Source organism: Takifugu rubripes, chromosome 15, assembly GCF_901000725.2.
Source record: "Takifugu rubripes chromosome 15, fTakRub1.2, whole genome shotgun sequence".
In the NCBI taxonomy this organism is placed as follows: Eukaryota; Metazoa; Chordata; class Actinopteri; order Tetraodontiformes; family Tetraodontidae; genus Takifugu; species Takifugu rubripes.
The window spans coordinates 2169199-2196329 of NC_042299.1; the positions used below are offsets into that span (position 1 = coordinate 2169199).

General features: G+C 46.2%; 2 protein-coding genes across 9 annotated transcripts; both read left to right on the plus strand.

Annotated features, from left to right (window-relative positions):
- The first annotated feature begins 738 nt into the window (after positions 1–738).
- bbx (BBX high mobility group box domain containing) lies at positions 739–19312 on the plus strand. Of its 8 annotated transcripts, none has more exons than XM_011619140.2 (16): positions 739–879; positions 5216–5293; positions 9012–9180; positions 9258–9515; positions 9590–9797; positions 9871–9938; positions 10077–10151; positions 10535–10612; positions 11016–11081; positions 11400–12150; positions 12235–12361; positions 12638–12786; positions 12949–13038; positions 13268–13489; positions 13731–13923; positions 15747–19312. In XM_011619140.2, the coding sequence occupies exons 3-16, from the start codon at positions 9025–9027 to the stop codon at positions 15808–15810; spliced, it is 2505 nt and encodes an 834-aa protein (XP_011617442.2). In that variant the 5' UTR covers positions 739–879; positions 5216–5293; positions 9012–9024; the 3' UTR covers positions 15811–19312. The 8 variants fall into 8 exon arrangements, with proteins under 8 accessions (XP_011617442.2, XP_011617443.2, XP_029704315.1 ...); XM_011619141.2 differs by lacking the exon at positions 739–879 and adding an exon at positions 3837–3965; XM_029848454.1 differs by lacking the exon at positions 739–879 and adding an exon at positions 4331–4426.
- A 1950-nt stretch (positions 19313–21262) lies between these two features.
- Positions 21263–26993, plus strand: vps11 (VPS11 core subunit of CORVET and HOPS complexes). The gene is made up of 16 exons (XM_003977898.3): positions 21263–21444; positions 21908–22056; positions 22127–22262; positions 22343–22506; positions 22587–22834; positions 23040–23241; positions 23323–23474; positions 23914–24100; positions 24228–24371; positions 24575–24772; positions 24872–25033; positions 25296–25429; positions 25559–25761; positions 25907–26078; positions 26197–26419; positions 26566–26993. Exons 1-16 carry the CDS (start codon positions 21303–21305, stop codon positions 26728–26730), a joined length of 2781 nt encoding a protein of 926 aa, XP_003977947.1. The 5' UTR covers positions 21263–21302; the 3' UTR covers positions 26731–26993.
- The last annotated feature ends 138 nt before the right edge of the window (positions 26994–27131 follow it).

The window sequence follows — 27131 nt, forward strand, 5'->3', positions numbered from 1 at the left end:
GTGAAATATGTGTTGTGGCGTTCCTCAGGTCACAGCACCTGTAGGGTGGCAACGAAGGTGCGTCCTTAGTGTTTATCCCCATTGTTATAATGGGGCCTTTTCCCTGAATGATTAAGGGTTTCCTGATTAACTCACAGTTAATCAACAAGACGATGCTGGGTCAAAGGTCAGTCACCCAAAAAAGTGTCTTTACTCTCTAGAAAAATAAAACTGTCCAGATCAGATATGTTTATAAGCGTTAAATGCACAGCTCGGGCGTTGCTATTAGAGGTTGCTTCTATTATAATCCCCATCACAAATGGAAGTATTGCTGTTATAAACCTTCCGCTGCGTATTGTAAGACTGGATTAGTGCTGGTTGGTGGTTCCAGATCAACAGGTGTTTGATGAATAGTATCAATGTTTGATGCTTGGTGGGTTTGAAACATCCACGCTGAGATTCTCTGGGAGAACAAAGTGACAAAGATTCGAGGCTGGAGAGAATTCTGAGGGCAGAGAGGAGGAACGATCCGCTCGTTTCAAAGACCCGCCTTTCTAGATGTCACTTACTTCCAGAACATGTTGCTGACCGAGCCCTTTTTATTTCTATTTGAATAAAATTCGGAGGCATTTCGGTAACTTTACATAAATCTACCACACGTGCCCTGGACATTAGATGAGAGGGTTTGTCCAAACTCGCGACGTCGGGATATAAGCGGCGAGCTGATTGGGTACGGCGACCTGTCAATCAGCGCGGCCGTCCAATCACAGGCCGCCTTACATGTCATGGTGGATAGTTTCAATGCGTACAGTAGGCTGCGAAACTGTTGATAATTTTCCAGCTGAAGGTTTTTAAAGTTTCCAGCAGCGGCTTCATGCTGTAAGCCCCGACCGCTCACAGGTAAAGTACAAGCGGGCTGTTGATAGTCACATTTGTCTCATTGTGAGGAGTCAACGTTGACACGAATACCCAGGAAGCTTACAACAAGTCTGAACTGGGAACCACTAGAAGCTGCTTTTTAGCGAGTCCTTATCCGCCTCTTCAGATGTAACCTGGATGTTTTGGCTGGCCTTTGCCAGACGGACAACGCTGAAGATAAAGTTAATTCAGGGATGTTGTCAGCGAGCGCAGGCCATTCTGGCTGGGAGCACTTTGCAGACCGGGGGAGGGGAGGGATAGAACGTTAGCTGAGAGAGAGATTTCTCTCACCTCGAGGAAAACGAAAGTGGTTTTTGTTGGTTTGTGTGACTGAACAAGTTTGTGTTTCGGCACGAATCAGTGGATCGCGGTGTTGTTCGGGGGGTCGAGGTTGTTGGATGTGTCGCCTTCGCCGACAGTAAATTCATCACCCAGCGATATGCTGCCTTTCTGTGCCGTCGTCATTTTACCGCGATGACAAAACTATTTCCGGTTCTATAATAAAAGCATCGGCTGAACAAAGATAGAATTCAATCGGTTTATTTGGGGTGTTAAACGCATTGATTTAGTTTGTTCTTTTTCTTCAGTAAAAAAAAAATAGAACAGTTTTTCAACGAATATGCGGATGGAGCATAAAGACATGAATATGCTCTCATATTATATCAGAAGACTTTTCTACAGTCTAAATGTGATGGTTACTCAGATTAAGGTGGTCATAGTTCAGTGATATATTGTTCTGTTTAAGTTGTCTAAACTCCCCCCAAAGTTTGCTCATTTAAAGAGAAAATCACTTGCTGTGGTTACATTTAATGTTTAATGTCGTTTGTTTTTAGAACAGAGACAGGTTCCCACATGGTTGCTTGTGTTATATGGTTTTCTAATGAGAGGACCACGTGTGTGTTTGTACCTAACTATTATTCCCAGATAATAACATTAATAACGTTCCCAGACTATGTCTCTCGACTGGTCTGGGAACGACTGGGGATCCCTCCGGATGAGCTGGAAGAAGAAGCTGGGAGAGGGAGGTTAAACATAGGCTAAGTATGCTTGATGATCATTGGACGAAGTTGTGCAGGTCTTGTCCCTTGATGCTGCAGGATCAAGGCACATATGGTCTTTGATCAAACTATTGTCCTTAAGCTCGAACCTGTGGAGGTCACTAATTGCAGCATCGCTGGGCTTAAACAGGCTAGGACTTTAGCACAGTAATCGTTAGCAATTGAAACCATTTCAAACCTCGTACACAGCACCGTAAGTTAATTATATTGGTAGAGTAAATAAAAATATGTTAAAAATCTAACATCGTAAACTATGACCATGTTCTTTAACTTTGAGAGTATCTGTTGATGCTTTAATTTTTTTGCCATGTTTAGATTTGTTGATTTAGAAATACTTTCTTGATACTTTAATTATTCGGAAGTGGGACTCGAGGATCTGGAGAGGCGGCAGGTTACGGAATCAAGGGTTCTTCTAGAGGAAGGTGCGGTTACATCTAACTGGGTTGGATATATTTTATTACGAGTTGGGATTCGGGTAGGAAGCTTCAGCATTGCAGGTTGATGAACCTATAGCTGCTAAGGTTGCTAACATGCAGATGTGTACAGGGGAAGGTGGAAGGCCAACATATTGTGAGTATATGCAGCTGCGACTGAGGCTAAATTCAGAGGTTAAACATAGGCTAAGTATGCTTGATGATCATTGGACGAAGTTGTGCAGGTCTTGTCCCTTGATGCTGCAGGATCAAGGCACATATGGTCTTTGATCAAACTATTGTCCTTAAGCTCGATCCTGTGGAGGTCAATAATTGCAGCATCGCTGGGCTTAAACAGGCTAGGACTTTAGCACAGTAATCGTTAGCAATTGAAACCATTTCAAACCTCGTACACAGCACCGTAAGTTAATTATATTGGTCGAGTAAATAAATATATGGTAAAAATCTAACATCGGAAACGATGACCATGTTCTTTAACTTTGAGAGTATCTGTTGATGCTTTAATTTTTTTTGCCATGTTTAGATTTGTTGATTTAGAAATACTTTCTTGATACTTTAATTATTCGGAAGTGGGACTCGAGGATCTGGAGAGGCGGCAGGTTACGGAATCAAGGGTTCTTCTAGAGGAAGGTGCGGTTACATCTAACTGGGTTGGATATATTTTATTACGAGTTGGGATTCGGGTAGGAAGCTTCAGCATTGCAGGTTGATGAACCTATAGCTGCTAAGGTTGCTAACATGCAGATGTGTACAGGGGAAGGTGGGAGGCCAACACATTGTGAGTATATGCAGCTGCGACTGAGGCTAAATTCAGAGGTTAAACATAGGATAAGTATGCTTGATGATCATTGGACGAAGTTGTGCAGGTCTTGTCCCTTGATGCTGCAGGATCAAGGCACATATGGTCTTTGATCAAACTATTGTCCTTAAGCTCGAACCTGTGGAGGTCAATAATTGCAGCATCGCTGGGCTTAAACAGGCTAGGACTTTAGCACAGTAATCGTTAGCAATTGAAACCATTTCAAACCTCGTACACAGCACCGTAAGTTAATTATATTGGTAGAGTAAATAAAAATATGTTAAAAATCTAACATCGTAAACTATGACCATGTTCTTTAACTTTGAGAGTATCTGTTGATGCTTTAATTTTTTTGCCATGCTTAGATTTGTTTATTTAGAACTACTTTCTTGATACAGAGGAAATTAGTTACATTTAAAGTTGTGATGTTGAATTCCCAACAATATCATTTCTGCTGCACCAAGATCAACTATTTTGCATCAAAATAGATTCACAACTAGTTTAAATATATCACTTTTTTCTTGTATTCGTTTGGTACTCACACGGGCTATCTCACTCTGCTCTTGGGGGGGATTGAAACGGTTCTGACGGGTAGTGATTTTATTTTGGTGACCGTTGTGTTCTCTTCCGGTTGGGCGTGCGCCATTGTGTTGGGCTTGACGCACTGTTGAGCACAGCCAGTGCTGGACTGTTATGATGTGTCAATAAGTTTAAAGGTGGCCAGCAGCACCGATGATGATGAGTGGGCCCGCACGCTGCTTAAGTAGGATATTACAGGTATGTGGAGACCTTAACGACATGTTAATGACAGAAAACTTGTGCTTGGATTAGTGTTCCGTTCCAACCCGGTGTCGTTCCTCTCCCTGCCAGTCAGTCAGTGTTAAAATGTGTTATTACCGCTGGCTTGGGCATGATGTCCGCCTGCTGTTTCCTCCACGGCGACACGGCTAACACTGCCGTTAACACGCGCGCACGCACGCACGCACGCCCGGACTCGGCGTTTTCAGTGGTGCCGTTTGAAATGTCCGTGTCATTTTCGCTGCTCTTCAGTGAGGTGATCGGACCCCCCCCCCCCCCTCCTCCACCACCACCACCACCACCACCACCTTCCCTCCGCTTCCTCCCCGCATCAAACCCGGGTTTTGTGCAAAGCTGCAGCCCCAACAACCGCTGTCATGGCGTGCGGCTCCGCGTCTCCACTCAGACCATTTATCACAAGCTTGTCTTTGGGAACCATTGTATGTTGAAACTATGACGCGTCCAGTTAGCAGACTGTGGAGCTAGCAGGCTAACTAGCTACTTTTATTCCTAGTAACAGGGGTAGAAAATGGAGCGACTGGCCGGCGGAGGCTTTCTCACAAATGCGTGGCCCCAGGCAGAAGATCCCCGGTTTAATTAATGACTGTGGGGGTTTTTCAGTGGCCTGAGACGCATTCGGACCCGCTGGGGGAGTGTGACAGGAGTGAAATATCCCCTCTACTGTACTTGTGTGCCTTTTCCTTCAAAGCGAAGCAAGATGGACTCTCGCTCGCTTGTCAGCGCTGGGATCGACATTTTGCACGGGGATGAAAATGTGTGCACGGAGGCAGCCTCGCTTTAGCTCCGCAGATAGTTGCCGGATTTGCATGAGCACTCCGATTTTGGGCTGTTGTCGAGCGTGCGGAGCCGCGGCTGCTGGCCGGACTGGGGACAGCCCGGGCGGGCGGGCATCAGCACTTTTACCTGAGAACTGAACATCTGCGCAGCGCCAGCAGCCGGTGCACCGGTGTCTGTCCCTCCAAGTCCCCCCTGGGCTCATGCATCCACCCTTGTGTTGGCCTACGTGTTGTTGTTGCCGTCGTTGTTGTTGTTGGTTTTGAGCAGCAAGGGCGGATCGACCGCACGATGCAAGCGATCGGTAATCAGATCAGACCCGAATGTGCCACCGTGCACGCTGGCTCCCCAGCAGCCGTGTTAAAGTTGTGTATCTGTGTTGTTGCAGACCTGAGTGTGAGGCACGACTGAGAGCACTGTCTTGTGTTTTATAGGTTATCGTCATTGCATGACAAAGACTGTGGCAGATTCATCATCATCACTCATACAGCATTTCCATACTTTAATCTCCAGTAAGTATTCAACCTTCTCCAGCCCACATCCACGTTTACAAACACTCACGTCCAATCTGGACCACATGGACTCATTTCATCGATGGCTAATTTTCATTTAGCTCATGTTTGTATTCACGGTGGAGTAAAAAATCCGTACAGATGACACGAAGGGATTATTCGTTCAAATACGCAACATTCTTCATTTATAACACCTTTGCTAAACAGTCACCAGTTGTAGTCTTGCATAAACTAATCCTGAGATTATAAATGCTGTATAACGAATTAACTGATTTACTTGGAAAAGTTCAATGAAATTCATTACAAAAGCTAAAAATGGACATAATTAATACCGTTTTTATGCACTGTTTCAGTGTATCAGAGGACAAACTGAGCTAAAATATGAGTGACAAAAATGTCCAACTTGCTGTTTTATCTGAAATTTGCTACCAAAGTTCCTAAATCGGACCGGTGATCTAAAGAGAATTTGTTTGCACCTGCCCTGGTTACTGTCACATGAATTCAACATAAAGCTCACTGTATGAACTCAAATATAAATGTTTACGGACTCCTAAAGGACCAAATTTAGACCTTGTGTTACCACGTCTTAAAACGCTGATGCAGGTAAAGAAACCGGAGGAATTAATCTTAGTTTAACAGCTGAAACCTTTGCGTTGAAAGACATCATGTCTGCTCTATTACCTGGGTGATATGGACACACACACACACACACACACACACACACACACACACACACAGGGAAATCAGAAGCTTATTGGTGATACTTATTGTAAACAGGAGGAGTTTGTGCTGCTAACACAGCTATCAGACTCCTCTTTCCAGAGAGCAACATGGACATGGGCCAATGTCCACATTGTCCATATACTGTCTCTTGCACGTGTCCTCATGACTCTGTTGTTTGCCTGCTTGTGGTTGGGGGGGGGGGGGGGGGGGGGGGGGGGGGGGGGACTTGGGATTCTTAGCTCTGTGTGGCATTTATTACTGCCTTTATAGCACTTATAGAAGCGGTTTTATGTATTTAGTCTGGAATTGAAATAAAATTAAATCTAGAACGATTCATTCAGTATCTTTAGAATTCTGTTCATGCTAACAGCTACAACTGTTGTCCCACATGGGAAGCTTGTCGAGTGACACGAAACTGACCTAACGTGCATACCTTCCACGTTAGATACCCTGAAAGAAAAACTACGATAGAACATCACTTGATCTACGCGAAGAGAAGGGTATAGAAGAGGAGATGGAGGTAGAGAACGGAGGATACGAGGAGAGGATAGGAGAGGAGATGGAAGTAGAGAACAGAGGATACGAGGAGAGGAAAGGTGAAAAAAGAGAAAGAGTGGAGAAAAAAGGAGAGGGGGAGAGAAAGAAGAAAAAAATAGAGGAGAGAGTACAGGAGAGGGGGAGAAAGAAGACGAGAGGAGAGGAGAGCAGGAGAACGGGGAGGAGAAGGGAGAGGACCAGAGAAGATGAGAGAAGACCACGGGAGATGAGAACAGGAAAAAACGGAAGAGACGAGGACTGGACAGGAGAGGACGAGAGCGATGAGGGAAGACCAGAGGAGATGATAGGAGGAGAGAACGGAGGATACGAGGAGAGGACGGGAGAGGAGAGAGGCGATGAGGGAAGACCAGAGGAGATGATAGGAGGAGAGAACGGAGGATACGAAGAGAGGACGGGAGAGGAGAGAGGCGATGAGGGACGACCAGAGGAGATGATAGGAGGAGAGAACGGAGGATACGAAGAGAGGAAAGGAGAAAAGAGAAAAAGAGTGGAGAAAAAAGGAGAGGAGGGGGGGAGAAAGAAGAAAAAATTAGAGGAGAGAGGACAGGAGAGGGGGAGAAAGAAAACAAGAGCAGAGGAAAGGAGGAGAATGGGAAAGAAAAGAGAGAACCGAAGAGGAGATGATAGGAGACCAGAGGAGATGATAGAAGGAGAGAACAGAGAATACGAGGAGAGGACAGGAGAGGATGAGAGAAGACCAGAGGAGATGATAGAAGGAGAGAACGGAGGATACGAGGAGAGGACAGGAGAAAAGAGAAAAAGAGTGGACAAAAAAGGAGAGGAGGGGGGGAGAAAGAAGAAAAGATTAATGGAGAGAGTACAGGAGAGGGGGAGAAAGAAAACAAGAGCAGAGGAGAGGAGGAGAATGGGAAAGAAAAGAGAGAACCGAAGAGGAGATGATAGAAGACCAGAGGAGATGATAGAAGGAGAGAACAGAGAATACGAGGAGAGGACAGGAGAGGATGAGAGAAGACCAGAGGAGATGATAGAAGGAGAGAACGGAGGATACGAGGAGAGGAAAGGAGAAAAGAGAAAAAGAGTGGAGAAAAAAGGAGAGGAGGGGGGGAGAAAGAAGAAAAGAGAGGAGAGGAGGAGAATAGGAGAGGAGATGGGGGAAAAGAAAAGAAGAGGAGAGGAGAGGAGGAGAATGAGGAGGAGAAGTGAGAAAAGAAGAGGAGATGATAGACCAGAGAAGATGATAGGAGGAGAGAAAGGAGGAGAAGACCAGAGGACAGTAGCGGACGAGAGAGATGAGAGAAGACCAGAGGAGATGATAGGAGGAGAGAAAGGAGGAGAAGACCAGAGGACAGTAGCGGACGATAGAGATGATAGACCAGAGGAGATGATAGGAGGAGAGAAAGGAGGAGAAGACCAGAGGACAGTAGCGGACGAGAGAGATGATAGACCAGAGGAGATGATAGGAGGAGAGAAAGGAGGAGAAGACCAGAGGACAGTAGCGGATGAGAGAGATGATAGACCAGAGGAGATGAAAGGAGGAGAGAAAGGAGGAGAAGACCAGAGGACAGGAGCGGATGAGAGAGATGATAGACCAGAGGAGTTGATAGGAGGAGAGAAAGGAGGAGAAGACCAGAGGAAAGTAGCGGACGAGAGAGATGATAGACCAGAGGAGATGATAGGAGGAGAGAAAGGAGGAGAAGACCAGAGGACAGTAGCGGATGAGAGAGATGATAGACCAGAGGAGATGATAGGAGGAGAGAAAGGAGGAGAAGACCAGAGGACAGTAGCGGATGAGAGAGATGATAGACCAGAGGAGATGATAGGAGGAGAGAAAGGAGGAGAAGACCAGAGGACAGTAGCGGACGATAGAGATGATAGACCAGAGGAGATGATAGGAGGAGAGAAAGGAGGAGAAGACCAGAGGACAGTAGCGGACGAGAGAGATGATAGACCAGAGGAGATGATAGGAGGAGAGAAAGGAGGAGAAGACCAGAGGAGAGTAGCGGACGAGAGAGATGGGAGAAGAACAGAGGAGATGATAGGAGGAGAGAAAGGAGGAGAAGACCAGAGGAGAGTAGCGGACGATAGAGATGATAGACCAGAGGAGATGATAGGAGGAGAGAAGGGAGGAGACGACCAGAGGAGAGGAGAGGATGAGAGGTGAGGTGGAGAGGAGACCATGGGGCCTGTCAGGTGATCATGTTTCTGGACCCCGGCAGCCTCGGCCTATAGCAAATATGTTATATTATATCATATTTATATGATTATATATGATATATATGATTATTTGTGATAGGCCGAGGCTGCCGGGTGTATATATACACATACACACACACATATATATCATATATATGATAATTATGTCTAGGATAATAACTGGGACTACACATCAGTGACAATAAGCTTTGTCAAAGAGGAAGGTTTGAAGTCTGACCTTAAAGGTGGAGCGGGCCTGTCCTCACTGCTGTATCACACCCAGGTGCCCTAGTACCATGAAGGGGGGAGGAAGGAAGGAGCCCCCTGTTGGAGGGGAGGTCACGTGCAAACGGCCAAAGCGCAAATGTCTGCAGTGGCATCCTCTTCTGTCGAAGAAGGCTCTGGATTTCTCCGAGGAGGAAGAAGAAGAGGACGAGGAGGAGCTGGAGAAGGTGAGTGCGTGTGAGGGGGTGTTGCGCCCCCCCCCCCCGAGCCTCCACAGACCCCTCAGTTTCCGACTCGTTCCCAGCAGGCAGAGCTGTTCCGCCAGGCGCAGGGCTCTCCCCCCCAGTGTGGAAGCACAACCGAAGAGGTGGAGGAGGACTCCAACGAACAACGGGCGAGACGGCCCATGAACGCCTTCCTCCTCTTCTGCAAACGCCACCGCTCCCTGGTGCGGCAGGAGCACCCTCGCCTGGACAATCGCGGGGCCACCAAGATCTTGGCCGACTGGTGGGCGGTGCTGGAACCCAAAGAAAAGCAGAAATACACGGACATGGCGAAGGAGGTGAGGCGGAGCTCCTCGGGACTTCAGCTGCATCGTAACGCTCAATAAAACTCAAGTTCTGGATTGTCTTTCAGTATAAAGATGCTTTTATGAAGGCGAATCCAGGCTACAGGTGGTGTCCCACAACCAGCAAACCAGTCAAGAGCTCTCCGTGTCACCCCGTCACCAACGCCCGCAAGAAGGTTTGGTCCTACCCCTCCAGCTCCGGCGTCGCCAAGGACACCACTGCCAAGAGAGTGCCCAAAGCCGAGAGCATGCCACAGTTTAACTTCGCCATGGCAGGTGAGTCCACCGCGGGGTGGCAGGCGCGGCGGCCTCCACGGCTTCTGGGGTCACGCTTGCTCCTTTTGTCCAGATCCGACAAAGATGGGAGGCCTTAGCATGCTGCTGTTAGCCGGAGAACACGCCCTCAGCAACAGAGAGGTAGGCCACTGCCCCCCCCCCCCCCGGAAGTCACGAGCTAATTGATGATTTGGCCTCTTCTGTTGCATTTGGCTCCTGCTTTTCTGCGTTTTTGCATCTGTTTTTTGTGTTTTTACGTGTCATTCCACACCTCTCCAGATGCCCTCCGACACAAAGCCCAGTTTACCAGACAAAGCCTGCGAGGGGCGCTCTTTTCCCGGGCACACGGAAGAGGTCTGTGTTGATTACTCCTTTATCGTCATAGCAATGCAGATCTTCCTTTACGTGTCATTTTCTCCGCTCGCGTCACCTCAAACGTGAACGTGCCTTCGTTAACGTGCACAATGTTGAGAACCAGAACAACAGGTGTCGTTTGCGACCGGCAAATTACCGTTTGAGCGTCATAAAAGGCATCTAGTATTGAAGAAATGCCCCTCGTGATCGGTTTTTGTCTCGCTTAATATTCAAATATTTATGTAAACCCTGCATCATTAATGTGGCTTTAATAATATATATATTATTCATGTTGCACTTTTGAGTGGTTTCCCTCCCTGACAGTGAATTATGAGGATTCCTGCTCCCAGAACGTTTGAGCCAAAGCTGCTTTTGTGTTGCAGACGTCTGGAACGATGGCGAACAGAGTGCCTGATGTGGCTGAAAGCAAGGCCAAGCCTGTCCTTCCCCCAGCAGCGGAGGTACGACCCCCCTGCCTTTATTCCCCCTCCTTAACTTTAAGCTTACTCTTGAATCTTATACCGAGCTGTAGACCCATGGGTGTGGAGTCACACCAGCAGCCTTTGTGACCCCCCCCTGAGCTCCCGCTGCCCCCCCAGGCCGCGCACCTTTGCACATCTTCTACCCACCGGGTCACAAATCCTCCTCCCCGTCTTGTCTCAAGTCTGGTTCGGAATCCACGTTAAGATTTCAGGCGCCGTGAGGCCGTTCACCGTCCTGCTTCCCCCATTTTGTCGCGTTTTTAATGTTACACCTGTTAAGCTGCTAGTTAGCATTTTTCTATCATTCTTCTGCAACATGATTATGGCTAATATATGGATGAAGTGCTTGGTCGGTAAAGCGGACCTGATTGTGTGTTCACAGTCGTCTCTCTCTGCGGCACCTGAAGGAAAACCCTGCAGGCAGTCGGCGCTTTTCCAGCTCGCTGAGGTAAAACAGTCGGTCGTAAAGGAGACATTCTTTAAACAGAACTGGGAACAGTTTAGCAACTCGGTGGCTATGAAAAGAACATCCCCAGAGTCCGACAGGGTGATGAGGAGGATGAGGAGGAAGGGGTCGGCACGCCAATAAGGCCTCCAGACCGTTGAAGCGCGCGTCGTTAAGAGAAGCGTGCGCAAAATGATTCAGATTTGAAGCAGGATTATTGATGAATTAGAACTGTTCGCAGGCGTGGATAAATTGTGGATACTGTGAGCTTTCACGGAATGTTGCAATATTTGAGCATCGCCTTCTCCCGTATTTGCCCAGATGTGTTTAGCGTCCGAAGCTGGAAAAATGGACCTCGTCCAGCCGTGTCCCGAGGACAGCTCCTCTCTACAGCTAACCACAATCAAGCCAGAGATCAAGAAGGAGATGGCCGACGCCGACGGCGGTCCTCCAGCATCCGACTCGGGTCCGTTCTCCACCTCTTCTACCTCCACCGACACCGCTCCCCCACCACCCAATGCCCAGAATGCACCTGTGAAAAAGAGCAAGAAGAGTGCGGGGGCGCAGTCACATGACAAAGGTGAAACGCCTTGCTCAGCGAAGAAGATGCACCTCCAGCACGCGGAATCAAGCGTAGAAAGAGAAGAGAAGCCCAAGAAGAAGCCCAAGAGGAGCAGCGGTGGCACCAACGCCGTTGTGTCCAAAAAGAAGAAGAAACCCGACGTTGCGGAGGCAGAGAAGGTCGCAGAGGTCATCGGTGGGCAGGGCGGAGCCAACGGTTCCTCTCTGGTGATGGTGAAGGGAGAGAACGAAGCTGTTAGTCCCAAGACGGAGGAAGCGGTGCCAGATCTGGAGATGCCAGACCTGTCGGGCAGCGTGGCGGAGGCGCACCAGCCCCCCTGTAGCCCCGCGGACGTTCAGCCTAAAGAGGACACCCAAGGGAAGGAGGCCTCCGAGGCCAGCTTTGAGAACTGTGGCTCCAGGAAGTCCGAGCGGAGATGTAAGGGCGCCCTGTACAAAACGCTTGTTTCTGAGGGAATGCTGACTTCACTCAGAGCAAATATCGACCGAGGTGCGTGTGGATCCCAACGAGCACATGCCGGCGTCCCTCCGAGCGTTCCCAAACCCTATTGGCTAATGGTTTTCTGCCACGCAGGTAAAAAAGGGGCTTTCCGGGCTTTTGACCACGACGCTAGCGATGACAGTTGGACCGTGTCTCAGATGGGACCGAGTAATCCCAAGAAGCCGAAGAAATCCAAGGCCAAAGACGAGTCTTCACAGGGGTCAGTGGCGTCTCCTCTCAGGACCCTTAGATTAGCTGTCTTTCGGTGCCTGTTAGACCACCTGCTGGGTGACACGGAGATAGATTCTATTTATCTGCTTTATGCACCTTTTAGGCTGAAGCCGTTGTAAATGTAAACCTGAACTAAAGATGGTTCAGAAGAACTTGTACAGTGCACGTCAGAGTCCGTCGTATATGTTAAAGGCTGCTCAGATTATAGGAAGGCTGATTAATCAGTATGGTCATAAATCGGATCAACTTGTAATGGGTCTTTCAGGCTTGGGAAGTTGGAGGAAGAGTTTGAAAGGAAGTTTAACAGCCTGCCGCAGTACAGCCCCATGACCTTCGATAAGAAGGGCGCTTCTGTCACCAAGAAGAAGACTGAAAGCCCCACCGCCCAAGAAGAGCTCTTCAAAGGCAAGAAAGGTAGGACCGGCAGTGTTTCTACCGTCATTGCTGCATAATTGACCCCAGACGCTCATCACATCCACACGCCACTCTGCACCCCCTTTCTTTGTTGAATCCAAGGCGCCTCCATAACACGGCATTCCCATGCTCTTTGTTTCTTTGTGTGTTGTGGTATATCAGGGTCATCTCCATCTAAGAAAAAGCCTTCATTCCCCAAGATTGTTTTCAAGCCAAAACACAGAAAGGACAAACCAGGTGCACTGGAAAAAGGTGAACTAGTCTGTTTTGTGCCTCGTAAAGCTGGAACGTTCACGTCACAGGCTGACGCAACGCTCCGGCTTTACTTTGGACATCTACGCAACGCGTATGATGCTCATCCAACACCGACCCTTCACGTTCGGATCGGAATTTCCTGTCGGGGAATATATCCGTGGGTCGGCGCGGCGGGGGGAAGCCACGCGGCCGGCCGTCACATCTGCTCTGAACCTTTTCTCCCCAGCAGTGGCAGTGGCAGTGGCAGCGGCAGCAGCCGAGAGAGACTCCATCCTGCTGGATCCGCCGTTCAACGCCAAGACCTATGACCCCGGGCCCACGGTGGGTGCGGAGGCACAGGGCACCACGAGCAAGGAGAACCTAGTTGGTAGCCAGAAGAGGAAGGCCAGGAAGAACAAGATCATACACTTAGTGCGCACAGCAGATGGCACCGTGTCTCTATTTGAAGGTGAGGAGGCCTTATCTTCATTTCATTATCTCTCAAACCTGCTGGGGCTGCAGAACTAGCCTAAACTGACGACTAGGCGGTGATGTCACACGCCTCTTTATTCAAGGTTTATTTATTTATTGTCCCTTAGTTTGGGTGAATAATCAGTCTTTTATTGGGAGGGTATCCTGCTGCTGTGTAAACTCAAACCTCTACGCTCCTGTCTTGTGTGGGTCATCGTGTTTGTTCTTGTTTTTTACAGGAGATAAAACTAGGGACCTAAACCAGGAAGAGGAAATGAAGCCATTACCCCAACAGAATTTATGCAATGATCAAGGGTGCTACAGTATTTCCACAGGAGAGGAGGCTCAGAGGAGCTGTGGAGCGCCTGAGCTGCCTGCGTTCTTCAGCCTGGCAGCCCTCGCTGAAGTAGCTGCCATGGAGAATGTTAACGGGTGAGGACAGCATCCATCCGTCCGTCTGTTCATCCCTCTATCGGTCATCCCTCTATCGGTCATCCCTCTATCGGTCATCCCTCTATCGGTCATCCCTCTATCTGTCATCCCTCTATCGGTCATCCCTCTATCGTTCATCCCTCTATCGGTCATCCCTCTATCTGTCATCCCTCTATCGGTCATCCCTCTATCGTTCATCCCTCTATCTGTTCATGCCTCTATCTGTTCATCCCTCTATCTGTTCATGCCTCTATCTGTTCATCCCTCTATCTGTTCATGCCTCTATCTGTTCATGCCTCTATCTGTTCATCCCTCTATCTGTTCATCCCTCTATCTGTTCATGCCTCTATCGGTCATCCATCTATCTATCATCCCTCTATCTGTTCATGCCTCTATCTGTTCATGCCTCTATCTGTTCATCCCTCTATCTGTTCATCCCTCTATCTGTTCATGCCTCTATCGGTCATCCATCTATCTATCATCCCTCTATCTGTTCATGCCTCTATCTGTTCATCCCTCTATCGTTCATCCCTCTATCTGTTCATCCCTCTATCTGTTCATCCCTCTATCTGTTCATGCCTCTATCTGTTCATCCCTCTATCTGTTCATGCCTCTATCTGTTCATGCCTCTATCTGTTCATCCCTCTATCTGTTCATCCCTCTATCTGTTCATGCCTCTATCGGTCATCCATCTATCTATCATCCCTCTATCTGTTCATCCCTCTATCTGTTCATGCCTCTATCTGTTCATGCCTCTATCTGTTCATCCCTCTATCTGTTCATCCCTCTATCTGTTCATGCCTCTATCGGTCATCCATCTATCTATCATCCCTCTATCTGTTCATGCCTCTATCTGTTCATCCCTCTATTTGTTCATCCCTCTATTTGTTCATCCCTCTATTTGTTCATCCCTCTATCTGTTCATCCCTCTATCTGTTCATGCCTCTATCGGTCATCCCTCTATCTGTTCATCCCTCTATCGTTCATCCCTCTATCGGTCATCCATCTATCTGTTCATGCCTCTATCTGTCATCCCTCTATCTGTTTATCCCTCTATCAGTCATCCCTCTATCTGTTCATCCCTCTATCGGTCATCCCTCTATCTGTTCATGCCTCTATCGGTCATCCATCTATCTGTTCATCCTTCTATCTGTTCATCCCTCTATCTGTCATCCCTCTATCAGTCATCCATCCATCTGTCATCCCTCTATCTGTCATCCCTCTATCTACCATCCCTCTATCTATCTATCTATCTATCTATCTATCTATCTATCTATCTATCTATCTATCTATCTATCTATCTATCTATCTATCTATCTATCTATCTATCTACCTATCCATCCATCACCCACCCTCCCACCCATCTATCTATCTATCTATCTATCTATCTATCTATCTATCTATCTATCTATCTATCTATCTATCTATCTATCTATCTATCTATCTATCTATCTATCTATCTATCTATCTATCTATCTATCTATCTATCTATCTATCTATCTATCTATCTATCCATCACCCACCCTCCCACCCATCTATCTATCTATCTATCTATCTATCTATCTATCTATCTATCTATCTATCTATCTATCTATCTATCTATCTATCTATCTATCTATCTATCTATCTATCATCCGTGTTAATGATGATGTTGATTATGATTATGATGGTGGTGGTGGTACCATAAGATGAATTTGGTCCCACCCTGACCTCTAACCCCTGACCTCTAACCCCTGACCTCTAACCTGTTGTGAATAACACGTTGTGTGTGGAGGAGCCGTGTGAAAGCACATTGTTAAATCTGGTTTGTTGTCTTGTTCCAGAGCCCAGCGAGGATTGACAGACCCTCAGGAGAAGGAGCTCGGACAGACGCCACTGCTGTGCTGATCAGTGAAGTTCAGGAGCTCAGCTTCACTTTCCTCAGCGGTCCCACATTAAATGGCGACTTGATCAGCAAGCTTTGGATAGACTCCTCATTTCCTCCGCTGGGAATCTGTTTGAGAAAGGGTTTGTGGCAGAGGATAGGGAACGCCTCCTCTTCCTCCTCCTGCTTATTATTATCTCAGTGTTTTCTCTGAAACCTTCCTTAGGTGTGACCGAGGATGCCTTTGTGAATTCCTCTTACACCCCTTTAGCTGCTCCGTTGGAGCCTGTGCAGAACCAAGCTGCTCCCCACTGCATGTGTCCCTTTTAGAACTGGTTGTCCTGGGTGGGTCCCTCACCGTTTGGTCATGTCCCAGACGTTTCTGAGATCTCACGGTTGAAAAACAGCGTTCTATCTCAAGACATAGCCCACACTGCATTAGCCTCTAGAGGAGCACAGCTTTCTGTAATCTTTGTACCTCACACACACACACACACACTCTACTGAAACGTTCCTTCCACCTCTGGTAGAATACCTCTGTGTTTGAACAGGTCTTATCCGTTCCTTTCCTTCAAGCTTCAACCCAAAAACACTTTAACCAGGGTGAGTGATGGATTCACTTCCACACAGTTTGCTTGGTGTCCCCCTGTGGTACACGCACGTTGTGTACAGCTGAGATATTATGGTTCCCTATTTTGATATGTAAAAACATGTTATACGGATGCTACTGTAAAACAGTAGTTTTTAGTTACAAATAGTCCCGTTAGGTTGAATGTGTAAGATCTGCAGGCTCGGTGTTTGTCCTTTTAATCCCTTAGCTGTCCCTTAGCTGTCCTGCGTGTCCTCTTCAGGTTTGAGACAGAGTCAAACAACTTCTAAAGTGCTTGTTACTATGGGGAAGATGCGTGAAAACGATTCCAGCTTTGGCCTTAAATCCCCACGTCCTGACCCCGCCCGGCTCGTCCAACATTCCACTGAATGACATCGCGCTTCTCACCCCCAATTTCTTTCACTAAAGATGCAGTTTTTCTTAATACTTGATCTTATTGCAGTTTTCCGTAGCAATTAGTAAGGATCCAGTTCTTGCTTTTATTTTTTTTAGTCATTACTGCAGTCATTTGTTCCGCTTGTTCCTGGACGGATATGAAAATGCCTCGTCTCCACCTGGCGGGAGGTTTGGACGCATTATTGACAGGATGGGGTGGAAGACGTGCCCACGCATCCTCCCCTTGTCCTAAACTAAAAGAGGGAGGTCGTTTTGACTTTAACATTATTTATACAAGTAGCGTAAACATCTACCAATCAATTTATTGACTCTGAAACTGAACCAGTCCTCAAATATGAAGAAATATTGTTTGGCAGTCGTTTGTATTGGATGGTTTTGAAAAAATACTTTAATGTGTCTCATGAAATGAGCATTCTGTATATAGACTTTAGCTGAGATGCTTCTTGAATGTGTCAGACCAGGCGAAGCTGCTGTCCTTCCCAGAGCGCATGGAGATGAGGCATTTTAGCGGGATTTCCCATTTGTTTCTGTTTGTTCTGGGCCTTTTTGAGATTTGGATGGCCGCATCATGGTCACTTTAAACCGCTGTCTTAGTTTTCCAGCTTTGTCTGTTCCCCTTTCACGCTTCTGATGGCTGTTTTTTTAGAGGATAACCGTGTTGGGCTGCAGGTTTGTTGTCTTCCTGACTTCCTGATAGTTAAACCTGGAAAATCTGAACGTTACACCCCCCGGCAATGCTCTTCGCCTCCTCCAGCCCCCCCCTTCCCCCCACCTGTTTGAATTTCTATACAGTTCCTCTTTTATAGCTGGTTTCTTTTGTACATCTTTTGTTAAGTCGTGTGCGTTCTCCTCGGAACCCTCGCCCCGATTGTTTGGATTTGATGGAATGTTGTCTGAAATGATGAAGCGAAGCGTTAATATTCTTCACACGTGTGTGTGGGGGGGGGGGGCGCGCCGCGTGTGTTCCTTCTGCTCAGTGTGCAAACACTACGTGACTGACAGTCGGGGAGGATGTGAATGAGACTTAGAGAACGTTAGGTCATGTCCGACTGTACATGCCACACTGGTGGGATCCCTTCACAGACAGACTCGGCGTAGGCTTTTCCCAGTTGAGGACACAACAGTGTACTTTATCACAACGAAACCCGCCAATTATTGTGCTCGGACACACAAGTCCAAGGGTGTAGTTCTTCCGCTGATGTGCTTCTTTGAGACAAAAAAGAACCGGTCTTCCCCCCAAAATAGGGATATATTTGCCTAAATTTTATTGACTTTTGCCAAAGAGTGAACGATTTATTCAAAAGGAAATCCAGATTTATTTATTTATTCCTTTTAATAGAACGCTCATAATAGTTGCACTGCATTTATAAGGTTGGCAGATCTTCAGGTAGTGATATCAGCACAATTCATTGGGATTTCCTTGGTGTTCAAACCCAGAGTTGCAGTGAAGTGTAACAAACTGGCACCGCATAATGCCTCTTTTAATATACGATCTTTGCACCTTATGACCCAAACCAAAATGATCATGGTCTTTAAACAAAAATCCATACTTTTCACCCACTCTGTGGAAATTATGCATTGTAGCTCTTACCTGTAGGAAATCCAGTCAGAACTGTATCCATACATCTATAAAACAGCCATAATAATGTCATTTCCCTACAAACTCACCTTTTCTATCTAGAAATGCTTATATAAAGTTCCTATATTAGTTACCTAAATGATTATAACACCCTTTTGTGCTAGTACTGTCTTCTTGAATGTAATCATTTTGTAACTGTATTTTTCTAATTCAGTCTTGATTGTACTGTATGTATGCGATGATGGCGTACTGTTTCCGAGGCGTGTCGTGTGCTCCAACAGTTGTGACGCGAACAGCAGCCACCCGTTGGAGAGATGAGAGATTGTTGTGTGTGTAGGACAAGACCTCCCTGCAGTTTTCCTCTGTGGTGTGTGTTCAGGACAGCTCCTCCTCACACACCGACCTGCTCCCGTAGGCAGAGCAGCCGAATGCTTGAGTTCCAACTTATTTATTACGGTTCCTTTTTAGAAGTATAGCTGAGTTTAAAAAAAACAACAAAAACCACAAAAAAAACAACAACAACAACATTGAAATAGTACCTGAATATGCATCCATTTATACATGAACATGTATAAGACTATCTACCCTTTACTGGAATGTAGATCCTGGCTTAGTTTTTTTTATTTTTAAGTGGAGAGGAGGGTTTGCCAGATCTTTCATTGTCTTCGTCTTTCATTTGATAGTGTGTTCAACTAATTTATGTTATTGCTATCACTATTATTATTATTTCCATTGTGTCAGGCCCTGTTGTTAAATCCAGCCTTGCCTTACTGTAACCCTGCTTAGTGATGGGTCCCTCAGATTCCTGCCCCTTCTTACCCCCCAGCACACACAACTCTTATGTCATAACACTGTTTGCTGATGCAAATATTATTCCTTTTTCACTCTGTGCTGACGCCTCTATTACTTCTTGAGCACCTATTAAAAATAACAACTCTAACATCTGTGTGAGATTGTTTTATCCGTGTCATTTTCCTTTTTTTTTTTTTAAATTTTGACTGCACAAGAATCATTCCTGGTTTGGAGGTGATACAGATTTGCAATTAGTGTTTCGGTTTGTTTGGGCCCAAAAAATTTTATTTGGCATATTTGGCATAAAAAAATCAAGTTAAAATACATGCGCACACAATATTTTAACTAAAGCGGTATTGCAAAGTACACTGCTCAAAAAAATTAGAGGAACACTTCGTCGGGCAGTGTCGTGGACCAGGAGGAACCCAGGTCCCACTGCACCAGCGTAGGTTCTGACAATGGGTCCAAGGATTTCATCCCGATACCTAATAGCAGTCAGGGTGCTATTATCTAACCTGTAGAGGTCCGTGCGTCCTTCCAGGGATATGCCTCCCCAGACCATCACTGACCCACCACCAAACCGGTCATGCTCAATGATGTTTCAGGCAGCATAATGGTCTCCACAGCATCTCCAGACCCTTTCACGTCTGTCTCATGTGCTCAGGTTGAACCTGCTCTCATCGGTGAAGAGCACAGGGCGCCAGTGGCGTGGTTGCCAATTCTGGTGGTCTATGGCAAATGCCAATCGAGCTCTACGGTGCCGGGCAGTGAGCACAGGGCCCACTACAGAACGTCGGGCCCTCAGGCCACCCTTATGGAGCCTGTTTCTGATTGTTTGGTCAGAAACATTCACACCAGTGGCCTGCTGGAGGTCATTTTGTAGGGCTCTGGCAGTGCTCATCCTGTTCCTCCTTGCTCAAAGGAGCAGATACCGATCCTGCTGAGGGTTTAAGGACCTTCTACGGCCCTGTCCAGCTCTCCTGGAGTAACTACCTGTCTCCTGGAATCTCCTCCATGCTCTTGAGACTGCGCTGGAGGACACATCAAACCTTCTTGCAACGGCACATATTGATGTGCCATCCTGGAGGAGATGGACTACTTGTGCAACCTCTGTAGCGTCCAGGTACCGCACCATGCTATCAACAGAGATGTTGATCCAAGCCAAATGAACAACTACAGCAGTAGAAAGTCAGTCAGTAAAAAATCAGCCAAAAGAGATCAGGAGGGAAAAAAAGGATCAGTGGCCTCAACCTGGAAAGCCATTCCTGTTTTGGGGGCGGTCTCATTGTTGCCCCTCTGATGCTCCCGTTGTTGATTTCATTAACAACAAAGCAGCAGAAACTGATTAACAACCCCCTCTGCTACCTAACTGACCAGATCAATGTCCCAGAAGTTTGACGGATAGGTTGCTATACTCTGATTAAAAAGTGTTGCTAATTTGTTTGAGCAGTGTATAAAATGGAATTGTATGCCAGCTATTGAATAGTAAATATGGTCAAAAAGAAAAACAAACAAAAACGTTTTCATGATATAGTTGTCTCTCGTGTGACTGATATGGGCTTTTATTCATATTCAGGTCACCTCTAATTCTGCTCTCATACACACATATACAGTATATGCAGCAGTAGCAAGCTTACATAACACAAGTCCCGCTGGAATCCAGAACATCATCCCAATTCATCCATCTCTTCCTGAAAATGTCCTTAAAATCAGTTCACAACTTTAATATTATAATTCAAAATAAACTGTCTTAGAAGGTGACTGTAAAATGGTGTATTATAGACTACTTCGGTTGTGTGCACAACCACCCATCAAAATAAAAATAATAAGAATTTTGTGCAGAAATTCGCACATTAAACCCTGGAAGAGAGCAGAAAATAATTATTCTTATACCTATTTGAGGAGAAAAACTAAGAATTTCGTGATGATTACGACTAAGGCCATATTCAAGGTTCTCAGGGCCATGTCGGTAATTCCTCATCACCTAATGCAACAGTTCTGTAGAAATCTCTTAAATTAAAGGTAAACGTTGCGCAGGATTTTCTTAACTGTTGCGCTTTTCCAGCCTTCCTGCTCAGTCACGTGACTCGCTGTCACATGACCCCGCCCTGCCAAAGCTTTGTGCCAATGCTAACAAAATGGCAGCGTTCTTACAGTGGAGGAAATTTGTCTTCTTTGATAAAGAGGTCGTAAAGGAACATGGAGATACCGGGAAAAATGTTGTTCTTCCCAGCGGAATATCAGCGTGTGACTCCGGCCGAGGTCACATTGTTCTCGGAGATATCCTTTAATAAAGCCGCGATGCTATTACCGACAGTGTGATGCTAACAGGGACATGGTGAAGAATCTCACAGCCTAAACAACATTTCCTCCTTTAAAGTTAAACGTCTGAATTGAACGTTTCCGCCTATTTGTACTGCTGAGCTTCAGTTTCAGGAATCCTGCGTGTTTTTGTGTTAAAATGAGAGTTGACAGGAAAGGATTCGCAGCTCAATGTTTTGAAACACTTTTAGCCTATTAAGAATTGTAACTGTATGTATAGCTCTATTCTAAAAGTAGGAATTTAGCCTTCAAGTTACTCTGCCTGAGAGAAGTTTGGGGAAAAAAATACTACTATACCAAAGATATGATGAAATAATTATAGATTTTATAACTTAAAAATGTTTTTTGGAATCCAGATTTGGCCATTTTTAGGCTCCTGTGTAGTTTCACTGTACCCAGACGTTCTTTAACCTACTGTTACATATGGATGGAAAAGTCTGGCTTCTGACCCGTTCCCTGCAGTTGACTCCGTTTCAAGCCTACAAGTTGCGGGTCACGCACCTGTACCAGTTGAAGCAACACAGCATCCTGGTGTCCGTGGGGCAGGATGAACACGGTATTAATCCTCTGGTAAGTGTCCAAAGTCTGCAGAATCTCCAACGTCACAGGACTCCTAGTGTCAGTGATTTCGGTTGACCAGGTGAAGGTCTGGAACCTTGACAAAAAAGACAGCGGGACTCCTCTCTGCACAAGGATCTTCCCTGCGATCCCTGGCAACAAACCCACAGAGGTGTCGTGCCTTGGTGTACACGAGAATCTGAACTTCATGGCCATTGGTAAGGAGGCAAGAAACGCGTGTCTGTTCTCTCTCTGAGTTTCCTCATCCTCGGTTTTGAAAGATGCTTCTCGCTGACAGGCTTCACAGATGGCAGCGTGGTTTTGACCAAAGGTGACATCACCAGAGATCGTCACAGTAAAACTATGACCCTGCACGAGGGAAATAGCCCCATCACTGGTCTCGCCTTCCGCCAAGTAGCTAAGGCCACCCATCTGTTTGTAGCCACTCTGGAGAAGGTCTATGTAAGTGTGTTTGCATGAAGAAAACCCCTCTCATCTCTTGATCCATCAGCATTAAACGTCTGCCCTTACCTTCTTCCCAGTGCTACACGCTGTCCATCAAAGAATATCCTAAAGTAGAACTGGATACGCATGGGTGTTCCCTGCGCTGCTCCTGTCTGGCAGATCCCTCCCAGGATTCCCAGTTCATCGTGGCTGGAGATGAATGTGTGTACCTTTACCAGCCTGATGAGCGAGGGCCCTGCTTTGCTTTTGATGGACATAAACTGTTGGCCCATTGGCACCGAGGGTATCTGTTTTTACTCATCAGAGACCCGAAATCCCCCAACAAGTAAGGATAAAATGAACCGCTAATTCGGAGCTGTGTCCTACACCTGTTTTTCTAGATTATTATTTGAAATCTAATAGAATGAGACATCATGGTGTTGTGAATTTCTCACTTTATTTGGTAAAAATCTGATTGAGTTCCTGGCTTTATTTTTGCTTTTTAGTATTTACTCAGCCCCGAGTGTTCCTTGTCTTTTGGTTTTACTCAGGACAGGGTTTGGCAGCAGGGAGAGCTCCTCGTCAGACAAACAGTTCCTGACCATCTATGATCTGGATAACAAGTTCATTGCCTACAGCACGCAATTTGATGACGTGATCGACGTAGTTGCAGAGTGGGGCTCTTTCTACATCCTGACCAGAGATGGCAAAATGTTTGTTCTTCAGGAAAAAGACACGCAGACCAAACTGGAAGTGAGTCGGTATCCGCTATCATCGTCGACTGCTTAATGTCACGTCTTCTGGGTGATATTATTGTCCCTGTCGTTTTTAAAGATGTTATTTAAGAAGAACTTGTTTGTGATGGCGATAAACCTGGCCAAGAGTCAGCATCTGGACAGCGATGGACTGTCTGAGATCTTCAGGCACTACGGTGACCACCTGTACCTGAAAGGAGACCATGATGGGGCCATCCAGCAGTATATCCGGTAATCGCCTTAATCGGGACTGTCCTCAATTTCAGTGTTTTCCATATTCACAATAGACCTTTGCTGAAGATGATTTGGCTAGGGCGTTCAGATGTGTTGCTCTGGTTTAACGTATGACTGTAAAATTGGAAATATTTGAAACAAAATATGTGAAATGAAAAATAAAAATGTCCCCATAAGGCCTTCGTTCATGGGCCTTCTGGGTTGATCATTTCTGGCCAAATATGCCACCTGGTGGCCAAACTGAATACCTGCTCCATCTAATCACTTTCATTGATAAATGGCAGGGGTGTGAAGAGAGGTGGTGTCCTCTGGCTCATACCCATATTGTACAGCCTGTTACAACACTGCGCAGTCCCTGGTATTTTGAAAATAACTGCTGCTCTTTGGATGCATTGTTAAAGCGGTGGCTAAAGATATCCCTGTGTTTTCCCTGCAGTACCATTGGAAAACTGGAACCATCATATGTTATCAGGAAATTCTTGGACGCCCAGAGGATCCACAATCTGACTGCATATCTGCAAGCCCTGCACAGGCAGTCACTGGCCAACGCAGACCACACCACCCTGCTGCTCAACTGCTACACCAAGCTGAAGGACAGCTCCAAGCTGGAAGAGTTCATTAAGGTGAAACAGTTGAAAATGATTAAACAGGCGATGGATACAAATCAAATCATCACTTGAGGCAGTAGTATCCTCTGGCAGGAGCCTCTCAGAACCTAAAGCCTGACAAAATGCATCTGTGTTTGAGCAGAGCAGTGAAAGTGAGGTCCACTTTGATGTTGAGATCGCCATCAAGGTACTGCGACAGGCTGGATACCACAGCCATGCTGTGTTCCTGGCTGAGAAGCACATGCACCATGAATGGTACCTAAAGATCCAGCTGGAAGACATCAAGGTAAAGACGTGCAAGATGAGGCTCAGCTCAGGAGTGCTGAGATCATCCTTCTGTGCTGTTCGCGATTAACAAGCTAGTAAAAATAGTCAAAGACAAGTATCAAAATGAGCTCCTCAACACATTTCTAATGTAAAGAAATGCAGTTGAACACGAAAAAAGTTGTTAAATCTACCGCAATCTTTTATACCTTTGGTGATGTGCAGAATTATGAGGAAGGGCTGCGCTACATCGGACGTCTTCCTTTTGAGCAAGCTGAGAGCAACATGAAGCGCTATGGAAAGACACTGATGCACCATGTCCCTGAAGGCACCACATTACTGCTGAAAGGCTTATGCACAAAATATCAACCAAACGGAGACGGAGCAAACAAAGACAGCCTGGATCCTCTGCTCAACAACAAGGTGAGCCTGTAGTATTTGTGCGTCCGAGTCGGCAGTTTTCCAGTGACGTCGTCAGTAGATTTGTCGCCGATCTGAATCGAATGTCTGCTTCAATTAAAGGCCAACTCTGAGGAATTCATCCCAGTATTTGCCAACAACCCACGGGAGCTGCGAGCCTTCCTGGAACACATGATTAAAGTGGAACCCCATTCTCCTCAGGGGGTGTACGACACCCTCCTGGAGCTCCGCCTCCAAGACTGGGCCCATGAAGAAGATCCTGCAGTCAGTTTAGCACACGCCTCAACTCGGATTTTGATGCTATGAAAATGATCAACATAGAACACAGGGTGTTCATTTATGGTCTTTTTACTAGTTTATTTACGTGAACCAGTACAATGACCATCGGTAGACCTTTAAAAACAGGCTCCATGGGGCCATATTCAGTATTTTTCAGACTGCTGTATGATGTTGACGTACAAAAGCGTGACAGTGACGTGCGGTTTTACTCGTTTAAGGCTTTTTTTGCGATTGCACATGTTTGCAGAGAAAAAAGGTCCTGCAGGAAGAGGCCGTGTTGCTGCTGAGGAGCGATAACACCGTGTTCGACAAGGCTCTGGTGCTCTGCCAGATGCACAACTTCAAAGAAGGCATCCTTTACCTTTACGAGAAGGGCAAATTGTAAGTGAAGATGATGACCAACACAAAGCTCGCCCTTGGGGGATCCCCTTATGGCAGCGGCTGGACCACGGTCTGAGCAGCAGCCCATGTGGGTTGGGCTGAACTGAACATACATGTGATTGGTTGCAGGTACCAGCAGATCATGCACTACCACATGCAGAATGAGGAATATGGAAAAGTGATTGAAGCCTGCAAGCGTTACGGAGACCAGGAGGGTTGTCTCTGGGAACAGGCCCTGGGCTACTTTGCCAGGAAGGAAGAGGACTGCAAAGCCTACATCAGCGAGGTCCTTCATCACATCGACCAAAACAACCTGATGCCTCCTTTACTTGGTGAGCCGCTCGGTGTTAGAGGATGTAGCTCGTGTTTCCTTGTGGATTTCCACCGCTATGACTACAATTAAAATTAACAGCAGGCAGCAAATAACCGTAAACGCTGCCTTTTTTTAATCGGAATGATTTTTTTTTTCCGATATAGTGGTGCAGACGCTGGCACACAATTCCACAGCCACTCTCTCAGTCATCAAGGACTACCTTATTAACAAGCTGCAGAGAGAGAGTCAGCAGATAGAAGATGATGAACGCAAAATCTGCCAGTACCGAGTGGAAACTGCTCACCTCCGCTCTGAGATCCAGGACCTTAAAACAAGGTGTGGCGACTGTTCCCATCAACAAGATCCAGAGTTTTCATTTGCCTAGTAGCTGCTGATAAGTTGACATTAATGTGCACGTTCTGTGAAATTAATCATAAACTTTGTTTGTACAAAGTGCCAAGATATTCCAGAAGACCAAGTGTAACATGTGCAACAGCCCCCTAGAACTGCCCTCGGTTCACTTCCTGTGCAGCCATTCCTTCCACCAGCACTGCTTTGAAAGTTACGCTGAAAGCGAGGCGGAGTGCCCCACGTGCACTCCTGAGAACCGCAAAGTCATGGACATGCTGCGTGCACAGGACCAGAAACGCGACCTGCACGACCACTTCAACAGACAGGTAACCACATTTGACACAATCCAGAACTATACGATCACGTGACACGAGCGCGACAGTCAGATTCGCGTAAGATCAAACCGAGTCTCATCTCCTGTAGATCTTTGAACACTGATATCCATCTCAAATGTCTTTCTTCTCTCTCCCAGCTGCGCAGTTCCAGTGATGGATTCTCTGTGGTCGCTGACTATTTTGGCCGCGGGGTCTTTAACAAACTGACTCTGGTGACGGATCCACCTGGTAGCAAACCTGTTGGGAGTCTAGAAGTCAACCTGCAGAGGGATCTTCTTATCCACACAAAGAGAAACTGCTAGAATTATTAATTCAGACTAAAGCTTTACAGCAGCTGTGTTATCCAACAGCGTATAATTGTGTTTATTGTGATGATGTTTGGCTGAAATGTTGTTGAATCAAAATCGCTGAAAAATATATTAATGTATTTCAAACTCAAACACTGTGTCCTAAATCGTTACTCAAATTCTGGTTATGAAATTCTATAGTGTAACTGTGACTAAATGATTAATTTTCCATCTGGATGCTTAATAAAACTACACTGCTGACATGTGATTCTTGGGGAGACAAATAGTTGGATGTTAATGGTTTTTCATGTCCTCTGCAAATGTGTACTTACTGCAAAAATAGATGTGTATGATAATATTCTATTTGATCTTTTATCACAAGAAAGATACTACATTAGTTTGATTCCTTTTAAGTA